Consider the following 27,675-nt stretch of genomic DNA (forward strand, 5'->3'; position numbering starts at 1 on the left):
AATGTGTCCCCTGTGACATTTGAGGTCGATTTGTTTTGTAGTTGCCTTTAAGAGTCACGTTGCTCGTTAACAAGTTAATGGGGAAAAGAAAGCTGTGGGCTGCCTGTGATTTATGAACGCCCATGGTTCCTCTGACCAAACCCATCCTCGTTTCTCCTGACAGGCTAACGTGCCCTCTCAACTCAGCGGTGGTCCTGGCCTCCTACGCCGTACAATGTAAGTCCTGAGGTTGGCTAGGTGGTGGCCGGCTTGTTCCAGCTAACTATTGAGAAAGCGCCTGGGAGTGTCTTCCCGGGACTCCTGGGACGGAGGACCTGGTGCTGTCCCGATAGTAAAAGCTTTAACCTGAGCCACACTCTCCCCTTACTTGGGGATATCAGATGGACGGTGGTGCAGGGGGAAGGCGCGGTGTGGCATCTTTCTTCCCCCAGGGAGGTATGAGACAGCAAGGACAGCTACACCCAGCTTTTTCCAGAGCCTCTGCCCAGGTCTTTGGATCTGGTCTCCATACAAACCCCGTACGGAACAATATTTATATCCCTTGCCTTCTCTGAACATGGAAATTGAGACCCAGCTAGGTTAAAGAATTTGCTGGAAGGCACCCCTGCTGCTTGCCTGATGCCCGTTTAAAATGCTACTGAGATCCCATGAGTTTATCTTCAGTGTAGCTAATGGATCGTGTGCTGGTCTATGACCATTCAGAAACAGGGCGATCACAAGTTCAAAGTCACCCTTGGCTCCACGGTGAGTTCAAGACCAGCCTGGATGACACGAGCCCTCCTTAAAAAAGCAAAACAAAACGAAACAAAATACATGTGAAGGAAATAATTTTAATGCTTTATTTAGCCCAGTTAAATATTATTTTAATATACAGTCGGCATAAAAAAATAGATGAGCTATTTTTGTGGGTTCTTTTTTCTTTTTTTCTTCTTTTTTTTTAATTAAATTTTTGAAATCCCATCTTGGTTTCGCAGTTTCCATGCTTTCCCAATTGAGCAAGCCACACATAATTACGGGTGCCGCTGTGGACAGAAAAGTCCAGATAGAGTTTTCCGCCAGGGCCGGTTTAAACCACAGAGGAAATCTCTTCGTCCTGTCAGCAAAACTCAATTAACCGTATTCGGTGTCAGATCCCGTTAAGAGGCGAAATACCCCTTTGCCGTTCACTGAGTTCGTGGTGCCAGCCAGCACAGACACTGCCTTAACTTATATTGAATTGCGCAGTAGCGTAAGACCGAAGTGCCTGTCCCCTCTGCCTTTCCAGAAGTCTCGGCTGACGTGGCAGGTGGTTAAGAAAGCAAGATGATGATGTCTCAGAGCTGGTGCAGACCAAATTACCCATCTTACTGTGGCCTCAGAAACATAGTGGCAACAAAGAAAAAAAAAAAAGAGGGACTGCTGAGGAGACCCCAGGTGCCTTTCCTCCCTTAGCAATAAGGACAGACATGGGGCAGGTGAAGAAACAAGGCTGGAGAAGCCGCAGCTAAACTGCCTGCTGCGAGGGACCAGAGAGTGGGGGAAAGAGGGTATTGGGGTGACCCCATGGTGCTGAGCATGAGGCCAAGGCCCCTAACTGGAAGGGTGCCCAGCGTCCGCTCCATCTCACCGCCTCCTCTTCTCGGGGTGGGAAATTCAAACCAGGTCGCCTTCTTCCTACGTTGCCAGCTTGTGGCATCCACGTGGGGGAACGGCACAGCGTGTGACTTTCTCCCGGGAAGACGCGAACCTGCAGATAGGGCGCCAGCTCAGACCCGAAGGAGCTGTCCCGTCCAAGTCCCCCTTCGTGAGCCACAGGGCATAGGGAGAGATCTTACACGTACCTGTAGCACTGACCACGCCCAAATGTGGTCACAGGTACATGGGAGAAGGCAGGGCATAAAGGGCTGGAGAGGTGGCTCAGAGGTTAAGAGCACTGGTTGCTCCTCCGGAGATCATGAGTTCAATTCCCAGCAACCACGTGGTGGCTCACAGCCATCTGTAGTGAGAAGATCTGGTGCCGCCTTCTGCCTGCAACTGGGTTTATACTTTAAAGGAACGAGGCTGACTTTGAAAAGAGCTGCTTCACAGAAGTTGCACCCAGCGTGGACGATGGCCTCCCATTTCTTCGGGCTGATCAGTGCCAGAGGCAGGGACTTTCTCACGTTGATGACAAGGCGGACGCTCACCGCTAAGCATCAGGGCTGAGAGGCAAGAACCTGCGGAGGACAGCAATGGTGTTCTGTCTAACCTGGCCCTATTGACATGTCGCTGTGTGGTATCGCCTCGCTGAGCCTCCAGCTTCCCACCTGGGGACGGAGGCGACCCTGGCACTCGTGCCGACTTGGCAATATGGCTGCCTCACTAAGGTGGCCCGTAGTCGAAAAAACTCCTCATAGATGAACCAACCTGACCTTCCAGCCCTCGTGTGTTGTCTATAGGGGCAGGCAAGATGACCCCTTGCGTAAAAGAGCTTGCAACCTTGAAAGTTGTCATCTGACCTCCACACATCCCATAGGAAATAAAAATAAAAATCACCCATGATAGACAAAAAGCTACGTTACAGAAAGATTAAAGGGCTACATTTAAGTCATCCTGTTCACATGTATGCCATCAGTCTTCCTACTCTGGAAGATTGAGAGATTGGTGGCTAAGGAGAGGCTGGAGAAACGGCTCAGAGGTTAAGAGCATTGGCTGCTCTTCCAGAGGACCTGAGTTCAATTCCCAGCAACCACATGGTAGCTCCCAACCATCTGTAATGAGATGGTTGTCTTCTTCTGGCCTGCAGGCAGAATACTGTATACATAGTAAATAAATAAACCTTAAAAAGAAAGAAAGAAAGAAAGAAAGCCATCAGAGGCCTGACAGTGTTGTTGCAAGCCTTTACTTAACTCAGGCAGATCTGGTCTAAAGAATGAATTCCAGGACAGCCAGAGCTACACAGAGAAACCCTGTCTTGAAAAACCAAAAAAAAATTAAAAAGAAAAAAAAGGAAAAAAACCCACAAAGCAAAACATCAGCAACAAAAAGATACTTTGCATTAAATAGGTTTTTTTTAAGCCATTAGAGCCTAAAAGGTATAAGCTGGCTGACATAGAAAACTTCTCATTACTGTCATACTAAAAGATCCTGAGTTGTCAGACAGACAGTTTGAAACTTAAGCTCTTTGTATTCCTATAGCCTTGATAAATAGACATGTATTTGTATACTCTACACACATTTATTTCTTTTTCTTTTGTTTTTTGAGACAGAGTTTCTATTTGTATTTCTGGCTGTCCAGGAACTCACTCTGTAGACGAGGCTGGCCTCGAACTCACTGAGATCTGCCTGTCTCTGCCTCCCGAGTGCTGGATTGAGGGAATGTGTGCCACCACCTCATGGCATGCATACATTTCTTCTAGGACTAATTCTCAGATTTAAAATTAGTGATTTAGAAGGTTACACTAACTACATTTTGTCTGATACATTTTGGCGGGTTGTTTCAAGACGAGTGTCTAATATTTAAGTCCTGCCTGTGATCTGCTAACCAAAGCACGGTTTCTAATTAGACTAAAAAGTACAGCATAGTGGCTGAAGGTTGCTGCTGGCTAATCAAGGACTTATGTGAAGCGCATGAAAAGATTTGGGAAGCATGCAGTTTCCCCATAATGCTTTCTGCCACAAGCAGGCACTGGACCATCCCCGGGATGAAGGAAGCTCGATGCTCTCTTGCTGGGGGATGCTGGCTCTGAGGAAGAACAGAGCATGATCCCTTCCCCAGCTTGGGGAAGGGAAGGGAGTCTAGAAAAGTTATCAGAGAAATGAGTCCCAAGAGGAGGCTCGAAGATCAGGTCAGAGTTGGAAGACTAGCTGATGGGCTAGATTGGTCACTTGAAACATGGGTACCCGGGATCTCCAGTCATGTGTTCAGCAAATCAGCAAATAGATGAGACAGGCCCGTACAGTGGGGAGTCAGGGGTGTAGATCTTGTCTCTTGTTCTGTCTTCTTTTGGAGGCTATCGGACCAGCCCAGCCTTGAACTCACAAAGATCCACCTGCCTCTGCCTCCCGAGTGCTGGGATTAAAGGCGCTCTCCACCAACGCCCAGCTTGTTCTGTCTTCTTATCTGTTTCATGGGAATAAAGGCTTTGTCTGCGGTTTGGGAGGGAGTGTGTGGGGCGTTTGCTCAAACTCTCCTGTGAGATGATGTCACTGACACCCTTTGCAGACCCCCCCACCCCCGCCTCCCCAGGCTTTTTTGCAAATGTGTATGATGTGGCTGTTAACGTTTCCCCCTAGTGGTTATCCCAGAGCTCTGCCCTGGTTATGTTAAGATTAAAAAAAAAAGTTTGTCAGTGACTTTTGCTAAAGCAAGAAGCTTGTGGCTCATTCCCGTCAAATGGAAGTTGGGTTGGGACAGCCAGTCAACTGCTTCAGAAGGCTCTCCGTGATCTAATGAATCCAACAGGGAAATTGAAGGTTTCTGCCCTTGGGCCTGGGATAAGCAGTCACAGCATTTGTTGGCCTTTGAGGACATCAAGAGAAGACCTAGCGAGCAGTTCACTGCATGGACAGGTGGGGGAAGGTGGGGGGGGGGGGATTAGGGTGCTAATGTAGCTAATGTAGACCACTATCACCTAGGTCTTCACTCTGCTGAAAACAGCCTGTGTCTGGAGAGGGTCTCTTCCCCCTGGGTCTCAGTTCCTCTCTCTTTAATGTGAACTCCACTGAAGACACGCTCACGCCTCCTCACTGGGCGCCCTGTGAGAGCATCCCAGGGGTATCTTTCTAAGCTCACCAACTTCCACCCTTCTCCTGCCACCCTTGCCCTTACGTGGAGCTTAGCCCTGAGCAGAGGTGCAGGCTATACACATGGAACCGGAAACCTAACAGCGGGCAGCACTGGTTCCCGTGGCTCAGAGCTTATCACAGCCGCCCCCACGGAAGGCATTTCTCGAGATGCTGTCGACCCTTGTTGACGCGGACCGTACCGAAGAGGCAAGGCTAATAATTGCGATTTTTTTCCTTCTCTCCCCCCCACCCATTGTATTTTAATAGCTCATTTTGGAGACTTTAATTCGTCCATACACCATCCGGGCTACCTCGCCGACAGCCAGTTCATACCAGAACAGAACGATGACTTTTTAAGCAAGGTGGAGTCGCTCCACGAGCAGCACAGGTGCGGGGGCAGGGTGGGAGGGGAGCGTGTCAGGACCCAGGCTGGGTGTTTACAGGTACTGTTATCACTCTGTCTGATGCTCCCTTGGCTTCCTTTGTTGTTGTTGCTTGTTTGTTTTTATACCTTTAGGCTGGGATGGTGGTAAATATATATTTAGCATCTACTTGCATTCTTGGGAAACATAAAGATGCAGTAGTAATTGAGGGTAGTGGTGATAGTTGGTACATTCCTCCTTCAACATGTCATAGACACTGGGCCAATTCCTTCAGGAAATGCCCATTTTCAAGCCGACTGACCGGCCTGCAAGCCGACTGAACCGCCCACACCTTTCAGCCATCTACCTCATTTGAATAAAGCTGGGCTGTTCCCCCGGGTGTTGTTGAGTGGACAGACCGGAGGCCTGGAGAGCTGACAGGGTGGGGGGTCCTGGGTTCAGACTGCTTTTCCTCCACATAGGGAGATGCCCCTAGGGACAAGCTTTGCCTTTAACAAGTACTTCCCATTTCCAGTCTCCTCTTCCCACGCCTCACGTGACTTGAAGCTCCCGTGGCAGCTGCCCGGTTCCCGTTAAATGAGGACCACGCTGACCCAGGCCAGCCCTCTAGAGACGTCTCATTTCTTGGGAAGGCCATAAAAACAGAGGGCAAGCTACCAGCGTACCTTCTTAGAGGGTGCTGCCAACCCTCTCTCCCGGAATTGCTCCTGGGACAGGAGTCAGTGTCCTAAAATAGCACAGGGCCACTGTCGTTTGAAGCGTGAGGCCACTGTTGAGAGGACAGACGGGCAAAAAAGATGAAAGATTACCTATTAACTGAACGGCGTGGCAGAGTGAAGGCAGGGACTCTGCAAGGCGACAGATAGTTTCCACTGTCTGAAGACCTCCCTGAGAGCCCACTTAAGCGGCGGGTGTTTCTTAGTTAAAAAAAAAAAATGAGGTGTCCAGAGGAGGTCAGGTTCATGGTCAAGAAGAAAGCCCTGCTTCAGTAGAATTAAGTTAGGGTGCTTAGGGGGACTAGCCCAAGGCGTTTAGTAACCTTTCAACAACTAATTACAGAGGACTACTACAACTTTTTCCAGATATTTTTTTAATTTTCAAACCCTGAAGTGAACGCTCTCCACCTACTGAGTGAGTTTTGCGGTTTCCCCTTTCTTCTGCAGTGGGCTAAAGCAGTCAGAAGCGGAGTCTTGCTACATCAACATAGCCCGGACCCTAGACTTCTACGGAGTGGAGCTTCACGGAGGCAGAGTACGTGAAAGTATTGTTTGCTTACTTTTTGTAAATTATGCAAGTTCACAAACTTCCCTGGGGGATTGTTTTCTCTCCCACTGGGATAAATAGGACCTTTTAAAAGGTGGTTGGGGGGCTGGAGAGATGGCTCTGTGTTTGAAAGCACTTGTTTTTGCAAAGGACCTGGGCTTGATTCCCCAGGACCCGCACAGAGGCTCACAAACTCCTTGGGAAACAGGCACACACATGGTCCTCGGACATACATGCAGGCAAAACACTCATGCACGCAAAATAATAAAGCAAATCTGAGACACACACACACACACACACACACACACACACACACACACACACACACACACACACACACACGGAAAGCTGATCGAGTACTTACTGGTTTATCTGAGTTTTACCAGTCATCCAGTCGATTGCTTTTTTTTTTTTCACACTTCTGAAGGAGCAGAGGAAACTTACAAAAGCTTTGTGGCTAAATGGGCACAATCCACTTTTCTGTCTCCTAAACGTTTTAGTAGGCACACAGAAATGATGGGCTTAGGGGCCGAGGGTGTCCTTTGGCTGGGAGAGCCCTCCTCCAGCGTTCATGAGGCCCTGGGTTCAATCCCCGTACCATGTCAGCTGGGTGTGCTTGTGCACGTCTGTGATCCCAGTGCTCAGGAGGGAGAGGCAAGAGGACCAAAAGTTCAAGGCCATCCTCAGCGACCTAGCGAGACTGAGGCCAGCCTGGGCCCCCATCTCTAAAAGCGGGGAGGGTGTCAATAAGATTCCGATGCATGCATGCTGCTGCATTTTGCTCATATCCAACCCATCAACGCCCTCCCTTGTCTCTCTCCCCCCCAAAACCCTTCCTCCTCACAAATGGCCCCCCTCTCCGACATTCGTGTGATTTTTATCAATCCGTTTTTACGTGGCAGTTTAATGAGCCAAGGTTTCTACTACATCCTAGGTGTTAAACTCAGATTAGAGCTGGCCACTCAAATACAGTAATGTGTGTGTGTGTGTGTGTGAGTGTATGTGTGTATGCATGCTTATGTGCGTGCATGTGTGTACGTATGTAGATATAGCTGCATGCAAGGTGCACCCATGCCTGTGGAGGCCCCACAGGTTGATGTCCAGGGTCGTCGTCATTGCTCCTCCTCCTCCTCCTCCTCCTCCTCCTCCTCCTCCTCTTCTTCTTCTTTCTTTCTTTCTTTCTTTCTTTCTTTTTGGTTTCTCTGTATCGTTTTGGAGGCTGTCCTGGAAACTCGATCTGTAGACCAGGCTGGCCTCGAACTCACAGAGACCGGCCTGCCTCTGCCTCCCGAGTGCTGGGACTAAAGGCGTGCGCCTCCACTGCCCGGCCACCTTCATCTCTTAAAACAGTGTCTATCATGAACCTGACATTCACTGCCTGGCTGGCTGCCCAGTGAGCTCCAGGGATCCACACCTGCCTCTCCTTCCCAGCGCTAGGATCACAGTCATGTACAACCACGCCTAGGTGCCAGGGATTGGAACTCAGGCCCTCATGCTTGCACGTCGGGCCCTTTGCAGACTGAGCCATCTCCCCAGTCCTAGTCACACTCCATAGCGTTATAGAAGGGATTCAGGGTCTCGAAACCAGTAAATCTTTTACACTGGGATTAGGTTAATAGAACTGACTAATGTTTGTCATCTACTGGGCAAGTTTCTGTGTCCAGACAGACAGTTTCCTCCAATAATTACATCACCCTGGGGATTGTCATGTCTCCCACTTTATAAATAAGAGACTGGTTCTCTGGTAATAGAGGTCACTCAGTCAGGACATGGCCTCAGCACTGGATGTCTTAGTCACTTTTTTTATTGCTGGGAAGGGACACCATGACTAAGGCAACTTATAAAAGAAAACATTTACTGGAGCTCATGGTGCCCGAGGGTTTGAGTCCGGTAAGGGGCATGGCAACCGGCAGGCAAGGTTCTGGAGCAGAGGCTGAGAGCTACATCCTCATCAGCAAGCACGAGGCAGAGAGTGTGTGGGCGCTCTCTGGGAGTGCCACGGGTCTTTTGAGACATTAAACCCTGCCTCCAGTGACACCCCTCCTCCAACAAGGCCCCACCTCCTAATCCTTCCAAAACAGTTCTACCAGCCAGGCCCCAGGCATTTAAATATATAAATCTGAGTTGGGCACAGTGGCAAAACGCCTTTAATCCCAGCCCTAAGGACACAGAGGCAGGAGGATCTCTGTGAGTTCGAGGCCAACCTATTCTAAATAGCAAGTTCCAGGACAACCAGGGCTACATAGAGAGAGACCTTGACTCAAAAAAGGAAAAAAAAATCTCCGACAAAAACATGTGAGGCCCATTCTCATTCAAACCACCACACTTCCTGATCATGCAGCATTTTAGCATTGACACACTAACATATCTGTCTGCCCATCATTAGCCCATATCATACCCACAATGGAATAACTATTGGCCTGGGGAGATAGCGCACTCCGTCAAGTTCTTGTTGCAGAAGCACGAGGACCTGCGCTTGAGCCCAGAGCACATTTAAAAAGCCAGGCTTGGTGACATGTGCTTTGGAATCCCAGTGCTGGAGAGGCAGGGACGGGAGGTGGAGACAGGAGGACCCCTGGGCCACCATGGCAAGCTAGACTAGCTTCCTGGTGAGCTCCAGGCCTGTCTCTGTGACTAAGATCCTTAGCTCCCAAGGAATGACAGACATTCAGGGTTGTCCTCTGGCCTTTGTACTCTCAAATGCACATGTGTGTATGTGTATCTGCACACGTACACATGTGCATATACACACATGTGCACACATACACATGTGCACACATACACATGTGCTCCTGTACACATACATGGACACACACACAGTATTATTAATTAAGCACCAGCTGTGGGCTAGTATTTGTCTCGGGTGCTTTCATAGGAGACCTTTGGGTCTCCTTTCTACAGAAACCCTGCCAAATTGGTATTCTTAGCATCTTCATTTACAGATGAAAGAGAGAGCTAAAGTCTGTAGAAGTTGAATAAATGATCTAAGCTTCTTTTGCCTGTTTAAAAAATCTACACATTGTGTTGAAGCTTTCAGAAACACTTAAACTTCTTTTTTTTTTTTGTTTGTTTTGTTTTGTTTTGTTTTGTTTTGAGACAGTGTTTCTTGTGGCTTTGGAGGCTATCCTGGAACTATTAGCTCTTGTAGACCAGGCTGGTCTCAAACTCACAGAGATTCGCCTGCCTCTGCCTCCCAAGTGCTGGGATTAAAGGCGTGCGCCACCAACGCCCAGCTTAACACTTAAACTTCTTTGTCTCATTTCTGTCCCTTGAGTTCTCTGTTAGGCAGAGTCTAACATGGTTCATACATGGAGGGAGTGTATTGGCTCTTACACAGTAACAGCTTTGGGATGTAACTGGTAAATTTTATTCCCTTTTGCAAGTATTTTTTTTTTCCTAGATAGACTGTTTTGGAGAACCTTATTCAGTGGCAGAATAGGAATGTCTTCTGCTTCCAGATTTAATCTTCACCTTCTCTACCCTCTCCTGTCAGTGAAGTGAACCCTTCAGGCTGGCAGGGTGTGTACGTACCAATACTTGTGAGGTTGCGGTAAGAGTAGTGTAACTTTGAGGCCAACCTGAACTCTATAGTGAGTTCTAGGCCAGCCTGGCGTATGTACATATGGAGACCCAACCTCAAAAGGAAAATAATTGCTTGGAGATTAAAAGTACTTGTTGCTCTTTAGAGGACTAGGGCTTGATTCCCAGCACCCACATGGTGGCTCACAGCCATCCATAACTCAGTTCTAGGGGATCCAATGGCCTTTTCTGACCTCTGAGGACACCAAGCACAAACAGAATGCACTTACATGCATACGGACAAAACACTTGCACATGAAATAAAACAAATAAGTCTAGGAAGGAAGGGAGGGAGGGAGGAAGGAAGGAAAGAAGGAAGGAAGGAAAACACGAGACCCTTCTGGGTTTGGAGGCGAATGATCAGCTGAGATCCCAACCTCAGTCCCCCAGGTGCTGGAGGAGCTGCCTTAACACCTGAGTGGGCACTGCCATGTCTGAGTAGCTTGGTACTACACAGGGTAGTTGTCAGTAGCGTTCTGTTGCCATTGGGCCCAAACTTCTCTTCAGGTGGCTCCTACCACCCAGTAGCCCTCCAGTCGAGGCTCCTCCTCCAGCTCCCCTGTCTTCCCATGTGGCTTCCTTGTCGTCAGAAGCCAGAGGACGGTGCACACAGCTTTCCAGTGCTTCTGTTCCACTTATGCTCAGAGCACGGTGGCCAGGACTGGTCACGTGATCTACCCTTCTGCACAGGAAGCTGGGGCTCAGGGCTGGCGTGGGAACTGAGTCAGTAGCTAACTGGAGTTAACTGTAGTTAGCTGGGGGAAAGGCGCACACTGAAGGACAGCGGAATGCCTCACGACATTCGGTCCTTGGCCCGCCAAGCCGTCCATCCATTCAGTATCCTTTGCGGGTCTGCCCTTCTTCCCGTACCATCGTGGTGAGTGCCACGCTTGCCACAGCCTTGTTCTTCACCGTGCTGCTCTCTGGCTCTGCTCGCACATGTGATTTTAGCCTGGTGCCGGAGTGTGAATGCTCAAGACTCCCTCTGTGTCAACGCCATCTCCCTGTCTCTCTCTGTACCCATTTTTGTTCCTCTGTTACTCATAAGTGGTGGCCCCATCCCAACAGAAACCGAGCATTTGTTGCGCCAGCCACATGCCGATTCTCCACCTAGAGAGCCCTGTTTCCCATTCTCATTTTCTCTACTTTCAGCCTGGTAGAAGACTTTGAGGCGGACCCCTTAATTTTTATAATGCAAAAAGGGAAATGGAGTCTCTCCTGAACCTCAGACAGCATAGACATGCAAGTGTCGGGCCAAAGGCTCACACTCACCTGTAACCGGCTCTGCCCCGTGTTTACGGTTACGGTATCTGACTGGAAACAGAAATATGTGTGACTCAAGGAAGGATCTCTTGCCCCTCTGAATGTCACTTGCTTATACTCAAAGTGGATTTGGAACGGCTTTAAGTGCCTGTGCTTCCCTTCTGTTTCTGTATGGTGTACATGGCTGTGCCAAACACACAAGCTCTTAGTGTAGTCGCATTAGAGTCAGAAGCAGCTTTTATTTCCTAACTGGATTTGGGTCGTGTCTACACGGTGTAATTTTTCTTTATTATTTCATAAATAGCCAGAGCCTGTTCAGTAACTGAAGTTGAGGTCCGTACGGAGTTACACAGACAAGAGGCCCAGTTAAGTCCTGTGTGGTTCCCAAATGCGGATGGATGAAAATTCAAGAGAGTGTTTTTATATTTGATTCTGTGGAGTGAATATTTTTACCTGGTAGCTTCCTAAATTAGGTATCATGACATCATGCACTGTGTGTGTGTGTGTGTGTGTGTGTGTGTGTGCGCGCGTGCACACGAGTACGTGCGTGCATGTTCACTTTAGAAAAACTGGGTGCCAAGTACTTGGCTCTTACGTGGCTGCTAAATGGGTCTTTTTCTTGTGGTCTGTGCTATTTCCCCCCCTTGAGCGGATACATAGCTTCTATTTATAAAAGCGTGGGCACTTTAAAATTAGCAGAGGATGAGCATGGCTGTAACACACCGTGAACCTGGACTCTTCCTCCCTCCCCCCTCCCCACCGCCAGGATCTGCACAATTTAGATCTAATGATCGGAATCGCTTCTGCGGGCATCGCAGTGTACCGAAAATACATTTGCACAAGTTTCTACCCTTGGTAAGTACAAACACTTCGAATTGTCTGAATCATGCTTTGAAAATACGCCGAGCAAAGGTAATGATGGTTCTGATTTTAAGCTTTTATTTCTGAAATAAAAGCTAGAGGATTCCCCCCCCCCACTCATTCTTAAGCTCGGAACTCTGAATTTGATCCAGATTTGGCACCCGGGAAAGCAAACGTTGGTTTTCATTGACTCCCCCCAGTCTGCTGACGTTGGGGGTAGTTGGTGGATAACTGGTGCAGGCAAGTCTTAGAGTTGAGCGGTCGATCCTTGCTTCCCCTTGTAAGTGTGTGGAGTCAGTCCTAGACTCCGATAACCAGGAGCCTGCAAGTAATACAAGCCATATATATATGGGGGAGGGGGGTTTCCTCGCCACATACGTATCTGTGGGAAAATTTAATCTATGAATTAAGTCCACTAAGAGATTTGAAACAGCACATAATAAAATCAAACAGTTATCACAGTACACTGTAATGAAAACTATGTGGATATGACCTCTCTTTCTCTCTCTGGAAAGAGTCAAGGCTGTGTTTTCAAATTGTGGTGGATTCCAGGCAATTGAAACCAGAGAAGACCAGAGCAAAGGTGGGGAAAGGGAGAGTGGAATTGATTTTTTTCAAGACGAGTTTGAGCTTATTGTACCAGGCAAGGGAGCTTTCTTCAGGAAAATGTTAGACTTCCCAGATAATACTTGTTTTGGGGGGGGTTGGGGGAGGGTTTCTCTGTATTGTTTTGGAAGCTGTCCTGGAACTCGCTCTGTAGATCAGGCTGGCCTCGAACTCACAGAGATTCGCCTGTCTCTGCCTCCCGAGTGCTGGGACTAAAGGTGTGCGCCACCAACGCCTAGCTGAATAGGCCATTCTTATCCCTGGTTTCTCATCAGAGAGTGTGTAGCACAAGGAAGTTTGTAAGAACTGTCAGATGCATGCTGCTCACAGTGGTGCAGTTGAAATGCTCATCCGGTTCCTCACTCCAGGACCTGCATTTTTTTTTTCTACCACTAAAAGTTGTGTTTGCGCAGAAATGCTTAAGTAGGATGCACACTTAGAGGCATTGGTTTTCTACTCATTTTAGGGACGTTTAATTTTCAACAAAACACGCCACAGTCTTACTTAGCTTTGTCATGGAGTCGGTGTGATAGGTGATAAAATCTTGAGCCCCTCGCTGGCAGCAGGAGACCCTAGTCATGGCTTGGATGGCTTAGCTAGCTGGGCTGTAGCCTGCAGAGTTCTCTGGCCTGCTCAGAACAAAAGGGGCAGTCAGCAGGCATGAACCTGATTCTCTCTCTCTCTCTCTCTCTCTCTCTCTCTCTCTCTCTCTCTCTCTCTCTCTCTCTCTCTTTATTATGTATGCAGTATTCTGCCTGCATGTATCTCTGCACACCAGAAGGGGGCACCAGGTCTCATTACAGATGGCTGTGAGCCACCATGTGGTTGCTGGGAATTGAACTCAGGACCTCTGGAAGAGCAGCCAACACTCTTAGCCTCTGAGCCATCTCTCCCTCCCCCCTGATTTCTTCCTTTAAGTGCGGCCAGTCCCCCAGTACCATAGGCCAGAAGCCACCGGAGTCCGGCTTCCTCTGTGGCTGGATCTATAACGGTTCCACAATCCGGGTGTGGCATCACATGCAAAGGTAGAGGTGGATCCCATACGGATTCTTTAGTTAGGAAGCCGAAAGAAGCCTTTGGGACCGGGCGGACGGGGTCTCTTGACACCCCTCCAGTCCCTCAGGCGCTCCTTCAGGTAATCTAGGTTTCTCTTCAGGTTCCGCTCCTGTCAAAGCCTGTCTGGGATGCCAATGCTGTGTTAGTTACTTTTTGTAACACTGTGACAAAGTAACTGATAGAAACAAGTTGAGGGGTGCAGAGTCGGCTCACAGTTCAGAGGGTCCAGTGGTATGCGGTGCAGGTAGGGCGGGGGCACTTGAATGGCTGGACAGCGATTGGCAGTGAGAGTTTGCAACACGGCCTGGCCTTTTCACTTTAGGAGATCAGGAAGCAGAGCCCAGGTTGGAACCTTCAGGGTGCACTCCCACTGAGCCACTCCCAAAAGCTAGGCCACATTTCCCAAAGGCTCCACACCTTCCCAGACAGCACCACCAACCAGCTGGGGAACCCAGTGTCCAAATATATAAACACTTCACGCATTCACACTGTAATCAGTGAAAACCTCAAGAGACCAATAGCAAGGTCAGCACTGGAGAGTAAACTCAAGGTAGATAGGTCAGGTCACGGTGCAGCGTGGAGAAGGACCCAGAGCCTGAAGGAGTGAGTCTAAAGAGGGTAGGCACTGGCCTCAGCGGGGATGATACATTCTAGAAAGAAGGTGCAGAGCGAGTGTATCTCCAGGAACAAGGGAGAGCACAGTGGTCAGCACCGGGTGGATGGTGGATTAGGCTAGAGCATGGTGTGCCGTGGTCAAGTTGCCAGAGTGACCGGGACGCCGAGAGACTCACGGGATGCGGGAGTGTTGACGTGACCCTTGATGATCTAATGAGAACTAGATTCCCTCGCATGCAGCGGTCACAGGGATCTGGCTGTCTGCGTCATTCGGTACCTGTTTTCCTTTGTCAGATGATGAGTGTCCAGACGGCAGTGCCCACTGCCTTGTTCTCTCTGTCCCTGGGGCCTGGTACAGTACTCAGTCCATCTACACACTCAGTGCATTATTACTCTTTCCTCGTGCCCGAAACGGCAGTAGAGAAGCCCTCTGTAGGGCCTTCAGCCTGGAAATCGCATCTGTATCCTTCAGATTTGTGTTCCAGTGGAGAACACAGCCAACGAGAGAGTTGTAAGCATTGACGCATGGACACTCTGAACCAGGGGGCCTGGCAGGGGACCCCCCACCCCGGGGACCCCCCACCCCCATATGAAGCCATTGGCACACAAGCAGTTGTGCTGAGCAAGACAAGGCTAAGGACTCCGTGAGGAACAAGTTTGTTCTCCAGACCCCTGTGAAATAGGAATTCCTGTGTGTGCCCTCCAACACAAACCGTATGGAGGAGGGAGACCTACCCATGCTCTGTGATGGGTGCCTCAGAAGAACTGGCCCTAAGAGCCTTCTGGTCCTTATATGATCGGCCTGCAGTCACTCCATAAAATTCACTTGTCAAATAAGAGTATCTGCCAGACTTAAACTAGGTCTTTGCTTTTCATATATACTGCAAGAGTGCTCTGTGTGTGTGTGTGTGTGTGTGTGTGTGTGTGTGTGTGTGTGTGTGTTATGCTGGGGAAATGTCAACATGACTAAACTTTCACTTTACTTATTCAACCTCTCTGTTCTAAAATGTTCTTATCAAGGCCTTGATATGATCCTGGAGAGAAATGGAGTTCCTTTCTTCCCCCAAATATTGTGTTGGACTACAGTAGCTTGTCATAGTGAATACAGTCTATTTAAGAGGTGAACTTATACCGAGCATGTTGGTGCCCATTTGTAATCCCAACACTAGGGCGTCAGAAAGGGTAATCTCTGAGGTCGCCGGCCAGCCAACCTATCCTTTCGTAGTCTGTGAGCTCCAGCTCAAATGAGAGACCCTGTCCCCAAGAATACGGTGGGCAGCACCTGAGGAAGGACACCCAGGGAAGACTCTGGCCTCCACATATGTACACACACGCGCGCACGTGCACATGCACACACAGGCACCCACACGCACGTCCTGATCTCACTCACCAGTTTTAATGAAAAGTGCCAACACTGAGCACCTATGGTGCATTAAGAACCAGTGATAACTTGGCATGCTTACTACATCTTCATTGTCGTAGGACCATGGTGACAAAGGCTGTGACGGGCCACCACTCAGCAGATGGCATAGGGTCCGAGATCATAGGCTCTGGAGGTTGAGCCCCAAGCTCAGAGCATGGCTCCCGGCAGTGACATACATCTCCGCACCCCAACTTCTTATTGTGGATAAACACTATTTGGGTCTGTTGCAAGATGCAATGGAGGCAATGTTTATAAAGCCTGTGGCAGTGGCCTGGTTTATGACAATCCTCGGTGTACTTACCCGGCAGGGGGGATACCGTGATCACAAAGGCGGTTTTCCCAGGGCAGGGTTTATCCATTACATTCGGGATGTGCTGACCCCTGAGGTTTCCCCAAACGCGGGAAACTCGACCGCATAATTTGTGGTAGTGGGGGATTTCGTGCGTGCTCACTCCAGAAGAGAGAGGAAAAAAAAAAAAAACACTTGGTGACTGGTAGCTTTCATTCCGTTTTATGCACATGGTGAAGAGGTTCTTTCACACGTGACTGTTGAGTAACAGAGCTGGGGTACAACCCAGGCCTGTCCTCCCCCCTGCTCCACACTGCCCTCAGCTGTCTTATCCCCCACGTAGGCACAAAGAGACTTAGAGCAGAGAGTGCGCATGGCCCGCACTCCCAGTTATTTAAAAGCTACCTCACAGTGCAGAGGCCCATGGAGATCCAGCTCGGTCAGTCAGCTCCTTGAATTCAGCCGAGGCACGTTCCCAGCAGCCAGCAGTCATCAGATCAAGAAATAGAGGACCCATGCAGAAGAGGGTCAGCTGTAGCCCGGCTGAGCCCTGATGTCTTTGTTTGGTTCGCATTTTGCTTTCTTTTTTGTGTTATGCGTGGTTTTGCTTTGCTTTGCTTTTTACAGGGTGAACATACTCAAAATTTCTTTCAAGAGGAAAAAGTTCTTCATACACCAGCGGCAAAAACAGGTGAGCTCTGCCCACGCTTGCTGCATGGGTTCTGTCCGCGCTTGCTGTGTCCGCTGTGTTAATGGGGCTCCCTCCAGACCTTCAGGGATGGCTCTCTCTGTGTTTTAGGAAGGGAAGGCCGGCCATCAGGTCTTCAGACCCTGTGGTCCTGTCGATGAGTCAGTTGTCCTCTGGTTGGAAAATGAACTTGTTTTAGGTGCGGAGACTCTAAACAGTTCCTGGCTCTCTTCCCCTGGCACCGCCTCTAGCCCGTATTACCTCGTTTCTAGAAGTTCAAGTGGTGCCCACTTCTCCAGGAGCTGTTGGGATTAGCACAAGGGGTCCCAGCCTGAGTTGAGCGCCTAGCAGAGCCCACGGCTGCATAGCAGGAAGCGTCCACGCCGCCAATTCCTTCCTTTAGCATGTCCCGCGGGTGACAGCTTGTGACTGGGTCTTACAAAGCGGAGTCGGCAGGATCCTAGACAACTCTGTCTGTCTGCTTAGCCGCAGCAGAAGAAGTACGCTCAGTCAGAAAGCCAAAGCTCCCACAGCCTCAGAGTGCAGGAGCTGGAATTTGAACGGAGACGCCTGCCCTTTCCACACCACGCCCTGTCTTGTTATGCTGCATAGCTGCCACTGGCTGTCACTGCGTCCATTTCCCAACTTTTCAAAGATGACATGCCCTTAGACTGACCCCGCACAGTGAATGGGCACTTAGAAACGGGATTACCAGAGCTCAGAGTACCAACGGCCGGCCGGAATCTGGGTTACCCGACTGCCCATCAACTCCCACCTCTAGGGCAAGGAGCGTCAGTCAGGATGGCACCCAATTTTACACGGTGTCATAGAGCCTAAATGCAGGTAGACTGAAGGCAAAGCCTGGAGGAAACTGCTTATCGTATATAAGCACTGAAATTCACTCTAGGGCAAGAAATGGAGGACCCCAGGGCTCTAAGGTCTCTACCGCCTGCTTGGTGGGAGAGCATTTCTTCAGGAAAGGGGTATTTTCCAAGTTTGTCAGATAGATGGCTCTTAGGGTATTGTGGGCTCACCCCTACAGACGGTAGCTCCCAAGTAAGCTCCCTCTTAAACTATACGCAGGTTTGAAACAACAGTGTTTGTGAAGGAAACCACTGCCCCCCCCCCATGGTGAGGGGGAAGTGGATTCTGGTCTTTTTTATTACCACACCCATAGAGGCAGTCCTGTTCCAAAATATTCCTGGGACACTGGGGTGTCTGAAGTATCTGGAAGCCTGCTCCCTCCCTTGCCTCCCCTGGGCAGCAGGCTGGACACAGCTTAGCCGTCCTGTACGTCCGTCACAGTGAACCCTCTACTCTTCTCCCGCCCAGGCCGAATCCAGGGAGCATATCGTGGCCTTCAACATGCTAAATTACCGATCTTGCAAAAACCTGTGGAAGTCCTGCGTCGAGCACCATTCATTCTTTCAGGCAAAGAAGTTACTACCTCAGGAAAAGAATGTCCTGTCTCAGTACTGGACACTAGGCTCCAGGAACCCCAAAAAGTGAGTATGCTTTAGGGGGCCATCCACGCCAACCTGAGATATTAACGTGTGTGTGCTGGTTGCCCCGTGTGGGTCACGGACAATCCTTGGGCAGAGAGGCAGCTCTGAGGCCGGACCCCAGATTTTAGGTCCCTGGATGGCAAGCAGAGTGTCTCCAAGGGAAGCCGTGATTTTTAATACGTCTCGTATCCTCAGGGCTGGTTTTAGCCCCCTCAATCCTGCTGCCGTCTGAGTTCCCAGACAGCTGGAACTGCGATTGCCACCACACCCAGCCCAGTAAAGGACACGGAGTGTCATTGCCAGCACGAGCCTGAGGCCACTAAGCCAGCCCCTCCCACAGAACACTAGTTCATAGGCATCCCATAAAAGTGAACCAAGGTTTCCAGAGTCTGGTGGCTTCGGAATGTAACAGCTACAAAATAATAATTATAATTGACAATTACCTAGTATTTATAAAAGGAGCATACTTAATTATCTTTAATTCTTGCAGCGAACTTGAGATAGATGCTACCTACGGGAATAATATTCAAAATATTTAATGATAAGAACAGTAAAACAAACCTACATGTGTGTGTCATATGCATTATAATTTTTTAAAAATAATATATATTGGGTCTTTGAGTGAAGTAATTGTGGGGCCTATGCTTTTGTTTTGTTTGTTCCAAGACAGCTTTGTATAAGAGGCAGCAGAAATGGTTAGAATTTCTAAGTCATTTGCTGGTTTTTCAGAATTGCGATTGTTGGTTGTTGTGAATGTGGCTTTTTCTAATCGAGGCTCAGGTATGAGCTGTTATTTGGAGTGAGACTTGATAAGAGCGTTGTAGTGGCTTTCCTATTGCATGTTTTAGTCTTTAGGTAATGTAATGATTTAGTGACTGGCAAACTGCCTCCCTCTGGTAGGGGCAGTGTTGTTTCTTACGAACCAAGAGCAAACATTTTTTTTTTTAAAGAAGTGTTTAGCTCTTACAGTTCTGTCTAGTATTTGCATGCATTCATTCGGTGCTCCATCTACTACTGAGTAGGCCATAAGGATGATGGAGCTGCCTCGTACCCGGGATGCTACATGGAAACCAAATCCTCTTCCTGCACGGGGGCCCCTCTAGCCAGCCAGAGGCACTGGATGCGAGATGATGCCCGGTGAGCTCAGCCACCAGCAATAGCCCCGCTGTCTACAAAGAGCTCACCTGCCACTGTTTCCCAGTGCCAGCATTGACAGCCCAGTTAGCTGCAGCGGGTGGGGCCGTCGTGCCTCTTTGTTAGGCACTCACCGGGTCACGCCATCCTGGGGACTTCCCTGGCGGAAGTAATGCTGAACACTCCAAGCCTGGCGTCTCTCACCAGGAGCCTCAGGATCCTAGCCCCTGCAGGCAGCAGGAGCAGCAAATAGCAGATTAGCGGCCCCATGACGTCTGGGAGTGTGCTCAGGGTGGTGGAGTCAGACTCGGGTGCCACAGCAGGTCAGAATGGCAGATCTGAACAGTCAAGAGGTTCAGGTTGAAGAAACAAACAAACAAAAAGTCGTTTCTTTTGTGACGTCTCCAGCATAAGCATATATTTGAGCTAAAGCATAAGGCATAAATCCACCGGTGAACTCTGCTATGTACTCGTCACTGCGGAGTGGCGGTGTAAATAGTGATGTCACTACAGCCTTGCTACAGAAGCACAATGAGATGGCGTGGAGTTTGCAGGGGGCCTCCCTCCTTGTCAATGTGTTACTTGTGCGATCCCACCCAGATGTTACAATATTGCTATTTATGTGGTCATTAGAGGGAAGCAGTTTTCTTCCAAGTAAGAGTTGGCTAGGCCTCGATGGGCAGAGCTGGCGCACACCTTTAATTCCAGCACTCGGGAGGCAGAGGCAGGTAGGTCTCTGTGTTTGAGGCCAGCCTGATCTACAGAGCAAGCTCCAGGACAGCCAGGGCTACACAGGGAAACCCTGTCTTGAAAGCCCAAACAAACAAACGAGAAACCGAATTGGCTAGAACTTATCCTCCAGGCAGGTGGCATACGAGGGACTGAGTGACGGAGCTCAAATCCTCCATCTCTCACTTGAGTTTTAGTTTTCTGCCTCAGTTTCCTTATCCGAAAACTTCTCCATCTGCAGCCAGTACAGGGTCCTGGTTTCTGGTCATTTTCTGTGGCATGAGGACCCCTATTTTGGTGCTTACAGCAACAATAGTCTGTTATATCTCAAAATTTGTGGGTTAGGAGTTCAGGAAGGGCTCACCAGTGACTCCTCTGCTCCATTAGACCTACCCCGATGGGCAGGGGCTTTTGTGACAATCGGCTGCTAGCAGCCATTTTTAACCCTCTACAGAGGATCCCTTGAGGTCCGGAAGGCAGTTTGGAATACGAGTCATCGTTTTCATTGGTACCATCTTTCAGCACACTGTTCATTTTGACTCTTAAATTTTTGTTTGTTTGTTTTACTTATTTATGTGTAGGCATGGGGTGGGGGGAGATGCGTGCATGCCACGGTACACGCGTGGAGATCCAAGGACAACTTTGAGTCGGTTCTCTTCTATCCTGTGGGCCTCAGGGACGGAATTCAAGTCATCAGACGCGGTGGCAAGCGCCAATACCCCCCTGAGCCGTCTGACCAGCTCTTACCACCTCCATCGTTTCACAGATGAGGGAGCCGAGGTCCAGCCCAGCTCCAGGGTACATCCATAGGTCTGTGCTTCGGGCCCTCTGATAGGTTCCGTGAAAGGGGAATTTGATCATTATTTTCCAGAGATAATGGGACAGTTTCAAGTCTCTATTAATAACTCGTGACACATGCTTTAGGGATCTGCCACGTTAAACCTTGGAGTCACGCTGCCTGCTTCCCCCGATTTTAATTTTACAGCCTTCCCCACTGGTCTCGTGGCTTCTTACATGGCTGACCTCGGGGGTGGGTGGGGGGGAAGGGTCACCTGGTGATAGAGCAGCGAGCACTTTGATGAGAGTGACGGTGGCATTCCTTATTAAGAACTGGTACCCGGACTTTATTGTACTTCTTTGTCCTGCTGTTTTGTGTCAGTCAGTTGGTTTTAGGCCACAAGGAAATAGATGGGATATTTAAGACATCAGAGCACAGTGTAAAACTGGAAATGCCCCAACCGTTACCTCCAACCAGACTTCCAGTGAGTTGCTAAGGTAATCTATTCCTCAGGATTTCAATTTTCTAACTATAAATAAACTTCAGAAATATCCTTCAGGCAGCGCATTCAAAGTCTGTGACCTGAAGCTGTTCTAAGTACATCCTCAGCCTCTGTGTCAAAGACTTCCCAGGGATCTATGGTTGCCGCCTCTGCTGGCCGGTGGACATGGAGCGTCTGGAAGGATGACCGCGCTTTTGTTCGTGCCAGTGGGAGGCACATTGAGGCAGATCCCTTGAAGTTACTGGAGGTGCGCTGGTCTGTGCTATTCCGGTGCTACCTCTAACCTGGTAGCTTTGGTTATAGCCTAGAAGCAGCCCCACTGTTTTAAAGTGGTGCAGACACAAAAAGCATCTTCAACAAAAAGACCAGACATCACCCGAAGAAAAACAGAACAAGAAAGGAGGTCTGGGGCCAGTGGGGGTGGTTCATCGGGTAAAGGGCATTGCTTCCAAGCCTGTCGACCTGAGTTGGATCCCCAGAACCCACATGGAGGAGAGACAGAACCGACTCCTGCAGGTTGTTTACCGACCTCCACAAGGACGCCATGGCCCGCCCACACACATGCGTACACACACCCACACAAAATAAATACATCTAATCTTAAAATTTTCTAAGAGGGAGTGGCCTGGCTATGGCGGTGCACACCTTTAATCCCAGTACCCAGAAGACAGAGGCAGGTGGATCTCTGTGAGTTCGAGGGCCAGCCTGGTCTACAGAGTGAGTGCCAGGGCAGGCTCCAAAGCCACACAGAGAAACCCTGTCTTGAAAAACAAAAAACTATATATATATATATATATGTTTTTTTTTTTAACGGGTATTCTGGAAACTGTCTGCCTCCACTCCGCACTAGCTGGAGTGGCCAGGGCTGGTGTCACTGGGGTGCTAGGTAAGTACGTTCAGAGAAGGTTCCGGGAACACTGTATTTTATGGACCTGCCAGTGTGGAAGGTGAACCTGCATCTGGTTTTTCAGGTCTATAAATAACCAATACTGCAAAAAGGTGATTGGAGGAATGGTGTGGAACCCAGCCATGAGGAGGTCCTTATCGGTGGAACGGCTAGAAACCAAGAGCCTGCCCTCTCGGTCCCCACCCATCACCCCCAACTGGTATGTCCTCTTTTATGCTGTGCACTGGTGGCAGATACCTCTCTCTCTCTCTTAAAGACACAAAAGTCGGCTTTAAACTCTTCAACAGCGGCAGCCTGCAGTCAGACTTGTGTGTGTGTCCCACGTGTTGCAAAAAAGGAGCCAGTCTCCCGAGGTCAAGGCGTGGGGACCCTTTCCATACTGGGTTCTTTCACTGTGACATTCCAGTACACGTGTAGTGTTCAAGTCAAGTCAACCTGTCATGCCCGCCAGACAGATAGCATTTCTTTGTGTCGAGGACTTAGAAATCCCTTGTGGTAGCTGGACATGGTGGTAAATACTTGTAAGCTTAGCATTCAAGAGCCCCAGGCAAGAGAACCAAGAGTTCGAGGCCAGCTTGAGCTGCATGGACCCAGTCTCACACAAACAAACAAGACGAATAAATGCATCCCTTCTGCTGGCAGTCCTGAAATACTCAGCTGATCATTGTACACCACAGCTAGAAGAGCAGACGTTTCCCCTCCTGTCTCACTGTACTCCTGAAGTGCCTCTGTAAAAACCGCACGGTGGTGGCACACACCTTTAATCCCAGCACTCCAGAGGCAGAGGCAGAGAGGCCAGGGGTATCTCTGAGTTTGGGGCCAGCTTGATCTACAGAGTGAGTTCCAGGACAGCCATGACTACACAAGGAAACCCTGTCTTGAGAAACCAAAATAATAATAATAATAATAATGATAATAATAATTGGGGCAGGGCGCAAGGACTTAGCTTAGTGATAAAGTACTTATACAGCATGGGCAGATACTTGTTTCATTCTCCAGCCCTGCAAAGCAAATAAAAAAAATAACACTTGGTGCCCAAGGCCTGCTGTAACGCCCTCCTTAGAGTCATAGCATCTTGAACATGGTATGCTCTTAAGAAGTCTGTGATAGCCAGGCGTTGGTGGCGCACGCCTTTAATCCCAGCACTCGGGAGGCAGAGGCAGGTGGATCTCTGTGAGTTCAAGACCATCCTGGTCTACAAAGCGAGTTCCAGGACAGCCTCCAAAACAATACATAGAAACCCTGTCTCGAAAAACCAAAAAAAAAAAAAAAAAAAAAAAAAAAAAAAAGAAGTCTGTGATAAAGAAGTTAAAAGGATAAAGGATGAAAAGAGAAAAGAAACCCTCAGGGTTTTAAGTTTCCACAAACGGAACAGACGTTTGGACGCTTCTTCTTGAAACTTAGTTCAGAAGAGGGTGGCGTGGGATCTTCTGCTGGCAGTTTAATATGAGTGTCCCCTAAAGGGCCAAGCGTTATCGGCAGGAGAAACAAATCAGGGAAAAATTGGACCTTGGCTCCATGGGATTAGCAGCGTGGCTTGCACGACAGGTGGACCTGCACGTTTCCTAGTTAGGATCTATGGGCTTAAGGGATATGGGGAGAGAGGCCTGGGAAAGGACCCTCTAGAGGGCCCTGGGCAATGGTGATGATGACGGTGATGATGATTATGATGACGATGATGGATGACGGTGACGTTTGTGCTGTAAGGCACCAGCTTAATTTATGTGGAAATTTGTCAAGGAACCAGAGAGAGAGAGAGAGAGAGAGACAGGCAGACAGACAGACAGACAGACAGATAGACCCCGGTGAGATCCAGGAGAATAACAAGGTTAGATGTTACTGTATCCCTGGCTTGACTCTCTTGTTGCCAATTAAAGATCCTCTCCCAGGAGTCTCAAAAGCCACATTAGACACACACTGATTGTGCAGGAGCAGGAGGCGGCGGGGTTGCAAGTCCCTGAGAGTCCCAGAGAGAAATAGCCAACAAAGGAAGCTGGGAACCTTTCAGGAGAAGAGAGCAATAAGGTCACACGATACAGGGGCCGGCACCCGGGGGCAGTCGCAAATGTTCCCTCGACTCTGTCTCATTTGGCTCATTCTCGGGGGCTGTAAGCACAGCTGAGGCCAAGAGGCCATGGGACTTATCTAAGGTCACCGGCTTAACAACTGCGGATAATGGGAAGCTGGGCGGTGTTCTGATGCCCATCACATTACAGGTGTTGAATAAGGAGAACATTAAAAAAACAAACAACAACAAAAAAAAACCAAGTGTCTTTGGTCTGCAGAGATGGCTGTGTGTAAAGTGCTTGCTGGGCAGAGTTCAGATGCCAGCACTCACCTTGAAAAGTAAGGCATTGCCGGGCAGTGGTGACGCATGCCTTTAATCCCAGCACTCAGGAGGCAGAGGCAGGCGGATCTCTGTGAGTTCGAGGCCAGGCTGGACCAACAGTCTCCAAAACAATACAGAAAAAAACCCTGTCTCGTAAAAAAAAAAAAAAAAAAGAAAGAAAGAAAGAAAGAAAGAAAGAAAGAAAGAAAAAGAAAAAAAGAAAAGTAAGGCATTGACATAGACGCCTATAATCCCAGGGCTGGGAGGCAGAGATGGGAGGATCCCAGGGTCTGGCCAGCCAGCCTAGTTGGGTTGATGAGCTCCATGTTCAGTGAGAACTGTTTCAAATAAATAGAGAGAAGACACTAGACATCATCCTATACATGCACACGCATGGACACACACACACCCACATACATCACACATGCACACAAGTTCTAAAGTTAGTTTTCCTTCTCGGATCGAGGGGAAATTCGGCGAGAAGTAACACACTTTGCCTTTTAAACCTTTCAGCGGGACCAACAGCCTCCAAAACAATACAGAGAAACCCTATCTCATAAAACAAAACAAAACAAAAACCTGTTAGCGGGCATTGTTGGATTGGTGAGAAAAGTTTAAGGTGGCTTGAGCCTTCTAGAAGAGCAGCTCACCCTTAATCAATACTCACTGACCAGAAGGTCTAAACCAGTTTAGTTCTGCATATTTCTAAGCTGAGACTGCGGTTCTGGGGGCTACACCACTTACTCGGACATGTCAGGGACCTGTGTTGCCCTGGCTGGAGTCTACCAGAGTAGGAATGACCTCACTGGCTCTGACATATTTGTTTTGGTTATTTTTGAGACAAGTTCTCATTAATTCCCCTGATATCCCCCTGTAACACTTGATCCTCCTTAGTGCTGGAGTTATGGGTGTGTACCACCACCACACCCAGCTCTGCAGCTGACTTTCTAAGCACCAGTCAGGGCATCCATGGAGGCGCCAGGTCACGAGGTCACACATTCGGTCAAACCCCTGTGTGGGAACGGTTCTCAGCACTTGGCACTGTGTCTCTCCCCTTTGCAGGAGAAGTCCTCGGCTCCGGCACGAAATCCGAAAGCCCCGCCACTCCTCCGCGGACAACCTCGCCAGTGAGATGACCTACATCACGGAAACGGAAGATGTGTTCTATACCTACAAGGGATCCCTGTCCCCCAAAGACAGCGATTCCGAAGTTTCCCAGAGCCACAGCCCACACCGAGAGTAAGAACCACGCAGTTTCTGTCTTTGTATCCCCTTTGGGCAGGTGAAGAGTTTGCTCAGGCCCAGGTGCCGGCTGAGAAGAGGCAGGAGCTGGTGCCTGCAGCAAGTTCCCAAAGGCACTCTCCTGGGGTGGGAACGTAAATCCGAATGCCTGTCTGAATAGAAGACTATTGGGTAAATCCTTCCCGCCAGCCTGGTTCCATAGCCGCATCAGTCCCAAATGAACACACAGGAGGCTATATTAATTATGAAGCTGTTGGCCTTGCTTGTTTCTTACTGGCTAGCTCTGACTTAAGTATTTAACCTATCTTAAGAATTTCTCTTACTGGAGAGAGGTCCGGACCTCTTACTTCTATGGCGGCTACAAGATGTCTCCCTGTGTTTCTCTTTCCCAGAATCCTCCTCGACTCCTAGTCCCACCTATCTTGCTTCCCTATTGGCCAACAGTGCTTTATTCAACAACCAATAAGAGACAGATTTACAGAATGGCATCTCCCAACAGGAGACAACCTGTATGCCTAGAGCTCAGAGAGGGACAGATGCTACTCTCTCTGGGTACCTGCAGGTCTTGTACCGCCCAGGGCACAGGCAGTGCCTCATGTAAGATGTCTCTGTATCTCGCAAGTACAGACTCAAGGGCTGTGCTTGCCATGATTTCCCTGCATGATGTAAGCATGACCTGTGACCTTAGTCATCAGGACCATTCTGACGTCCAGGAGCCTTCTTAGAACAGTATGCCCTCAGGGTTTGTTTCCTTTTTGTTTTTTTAAACTAATAGTGTAAAGACAAAAAAAAAAAAAACGGAACAAGACAGGGCTACCACAAATGGCCAAGTCTGTCGACCTCAGTCTGATACCCACGTGGCGGGAGGAAGCCCCACCGCTTGCCCTAGGATCTCCACGTGCGCTTGCACAGGCACACCTACTAAAACATTCTTAAAAGTAGGCTATTCATTGTGAAGCGTTTGCCAAGGACGTTTTCTTCTCAAGTCTTCCGTGGCCTCTTTCGCTGTTGTTTGAGACGGGTGCGACAACCTACTTCCTTTGTCCCTTCCGCTGTGGCTTGGCAGTCTGGGACCACTGAGGACCCGGTCTTTCACTGTCCTGTCTGTATTCACTAGCCACAGGCTTCATGGGGTCCAAGCTTGCCTCTAGCTTGCTGTGTAAGCTGAAGACAATCCTGAGCTCTTGATCCCCCCCCTCCCCTCTTCACCTCCCAAATGCCGGGATTGCAGCCCTGGGCCACCGTACCCAGTTTACGCCCACTCTTCCTCTTCCCTAGAGCGACACGCTCCCCCTCATTGATCCAGCCAGGAAAAAGCATCTGTTCTGCATGCCAGGCTTGAGTCTGTCTTAGTTATAACTCGGTCACAGCTGGCGCACCTGCTCCCTTCTTGCCTTGATTATCAGAGGGCTCAGAGCTGCGTCCCTGTTAGACTCATTTGCATCTGCTTCCCCCCAACCCAGGTGTCTGGTAGTCTCTTCCCCACATTCCTCACCTTTAGTATACAATTCTGTCGCATCTGTGTATCGTTTGGGATACGCTGTCGTATTCTGAAGCAGATAAGACGTAGGCCATACGTGAGATCTTTAAGTCAAATCATGACAGGAAAGGGTAAGGCATTCGGAAGCCGACCTTAGGCCATTGGGTATTTGAACCGTTAAGCCCCAAATAATGGCCAAAACCAAGAAAGGTAATGTCTTCCCCCTATTGGAGAAGGATCAGCAAGCAGCAGGCGCTTCAGTCAGTCTGTAAATGTTTACCGAGGGAGCTGCTAAAG

The 27,675-nt window shown here is 49.1% G+C and overlaps 1 protein-coding gene, 1 long non-coding RNA gene and 1 other non-coding gene across 12 annotated transcripts in view; 2 read left to right on the plus strand and 1 right to left on the minus strand.

Annotated features, from left to right (window-relative positions):
- Ptpn3 (protein tyrosine phosphatase non-receptor type 3) overlaps window positions 1-27,675 on the plus strand; it is a 119,908-nt gene that overhangs the window by 52,428 nt on the left and 39,805 nt on the right. For 8 of the 10 annotated variants that reach the window (XM_040738044.1, XM_040738047.1, XM_040738051.1 and 5 more), the window contains 8 exons: window positions 164-216; window positions 5,014-5,134; window positions 6,293-6,380; window positions 12,001-12,089; window positions 16,712-16,775; window positions 18,105-18,277; window positions 22,392-22,526; window positions 25,719-25,895. In XM_040738044.1, the coding sequence (XP_040593978.1) occupies window positions 164-216; window positions 5,014-5,134; window positions 6,293-6,380; window positions 12,001-12,089; window positions 16,712-16,775; window positions 18,105-18,277; window positions 22,392-22,526; window positions 25,719-25,895 (900 nt within the window). Of the gene's footprint in view, window positions 1-163; window positions 217-5,013; window positions 5,135-6,292; window positions 6,381-12,000; window positions 12,090-16,711; window positions 16,776-18,104; window positions 18,278-22,391; window positions 22,527-25,718; window positions 25,896-27,675 lie in introns of those variants that run through there. The other 2 variants (XM_040738059.1, XM_040738087.1) reach the window with 2 other exon arrangements.
- On the minus strand, window positions 13,151-17,326 carry LOC121136794. The gene is made up of 2 exons (XR_005873929.1): window positions 13,640-17,326; window positions 13,151-13,330 (listed from the first exon to the last, which is right to left on the minus strand). It is a non-coding gene; the product is annotated as an uncharacterized LOC121136794 (long non-coding RNA).
- Window positions 16,089-16,252, plus strand: LOC121139067. Its single transcript, XR_005875919.1, has one exon. It is a non-coding gene; the product is annotated as a U1 spliceosomal RNA (small nuclear RNA).

Source organism: Mesocricetus auratus, unplaced genomic scaffold (genome assembly GCF_017639785.1).
Source record: "Mesocricetus auratus isolate SY011 unplaced genomic scaffold, BCM_Maur_2.0 Super-Scaffold_6730, whole genome shotgun sequence".
In the NCBI taxonomy this organism is placed as follows: Eukaryota; Metazoa; Chordata; class Mammalia; order Rodentia; family Cricetidae; genus Mesocricetus; species Mesocricetus auratus.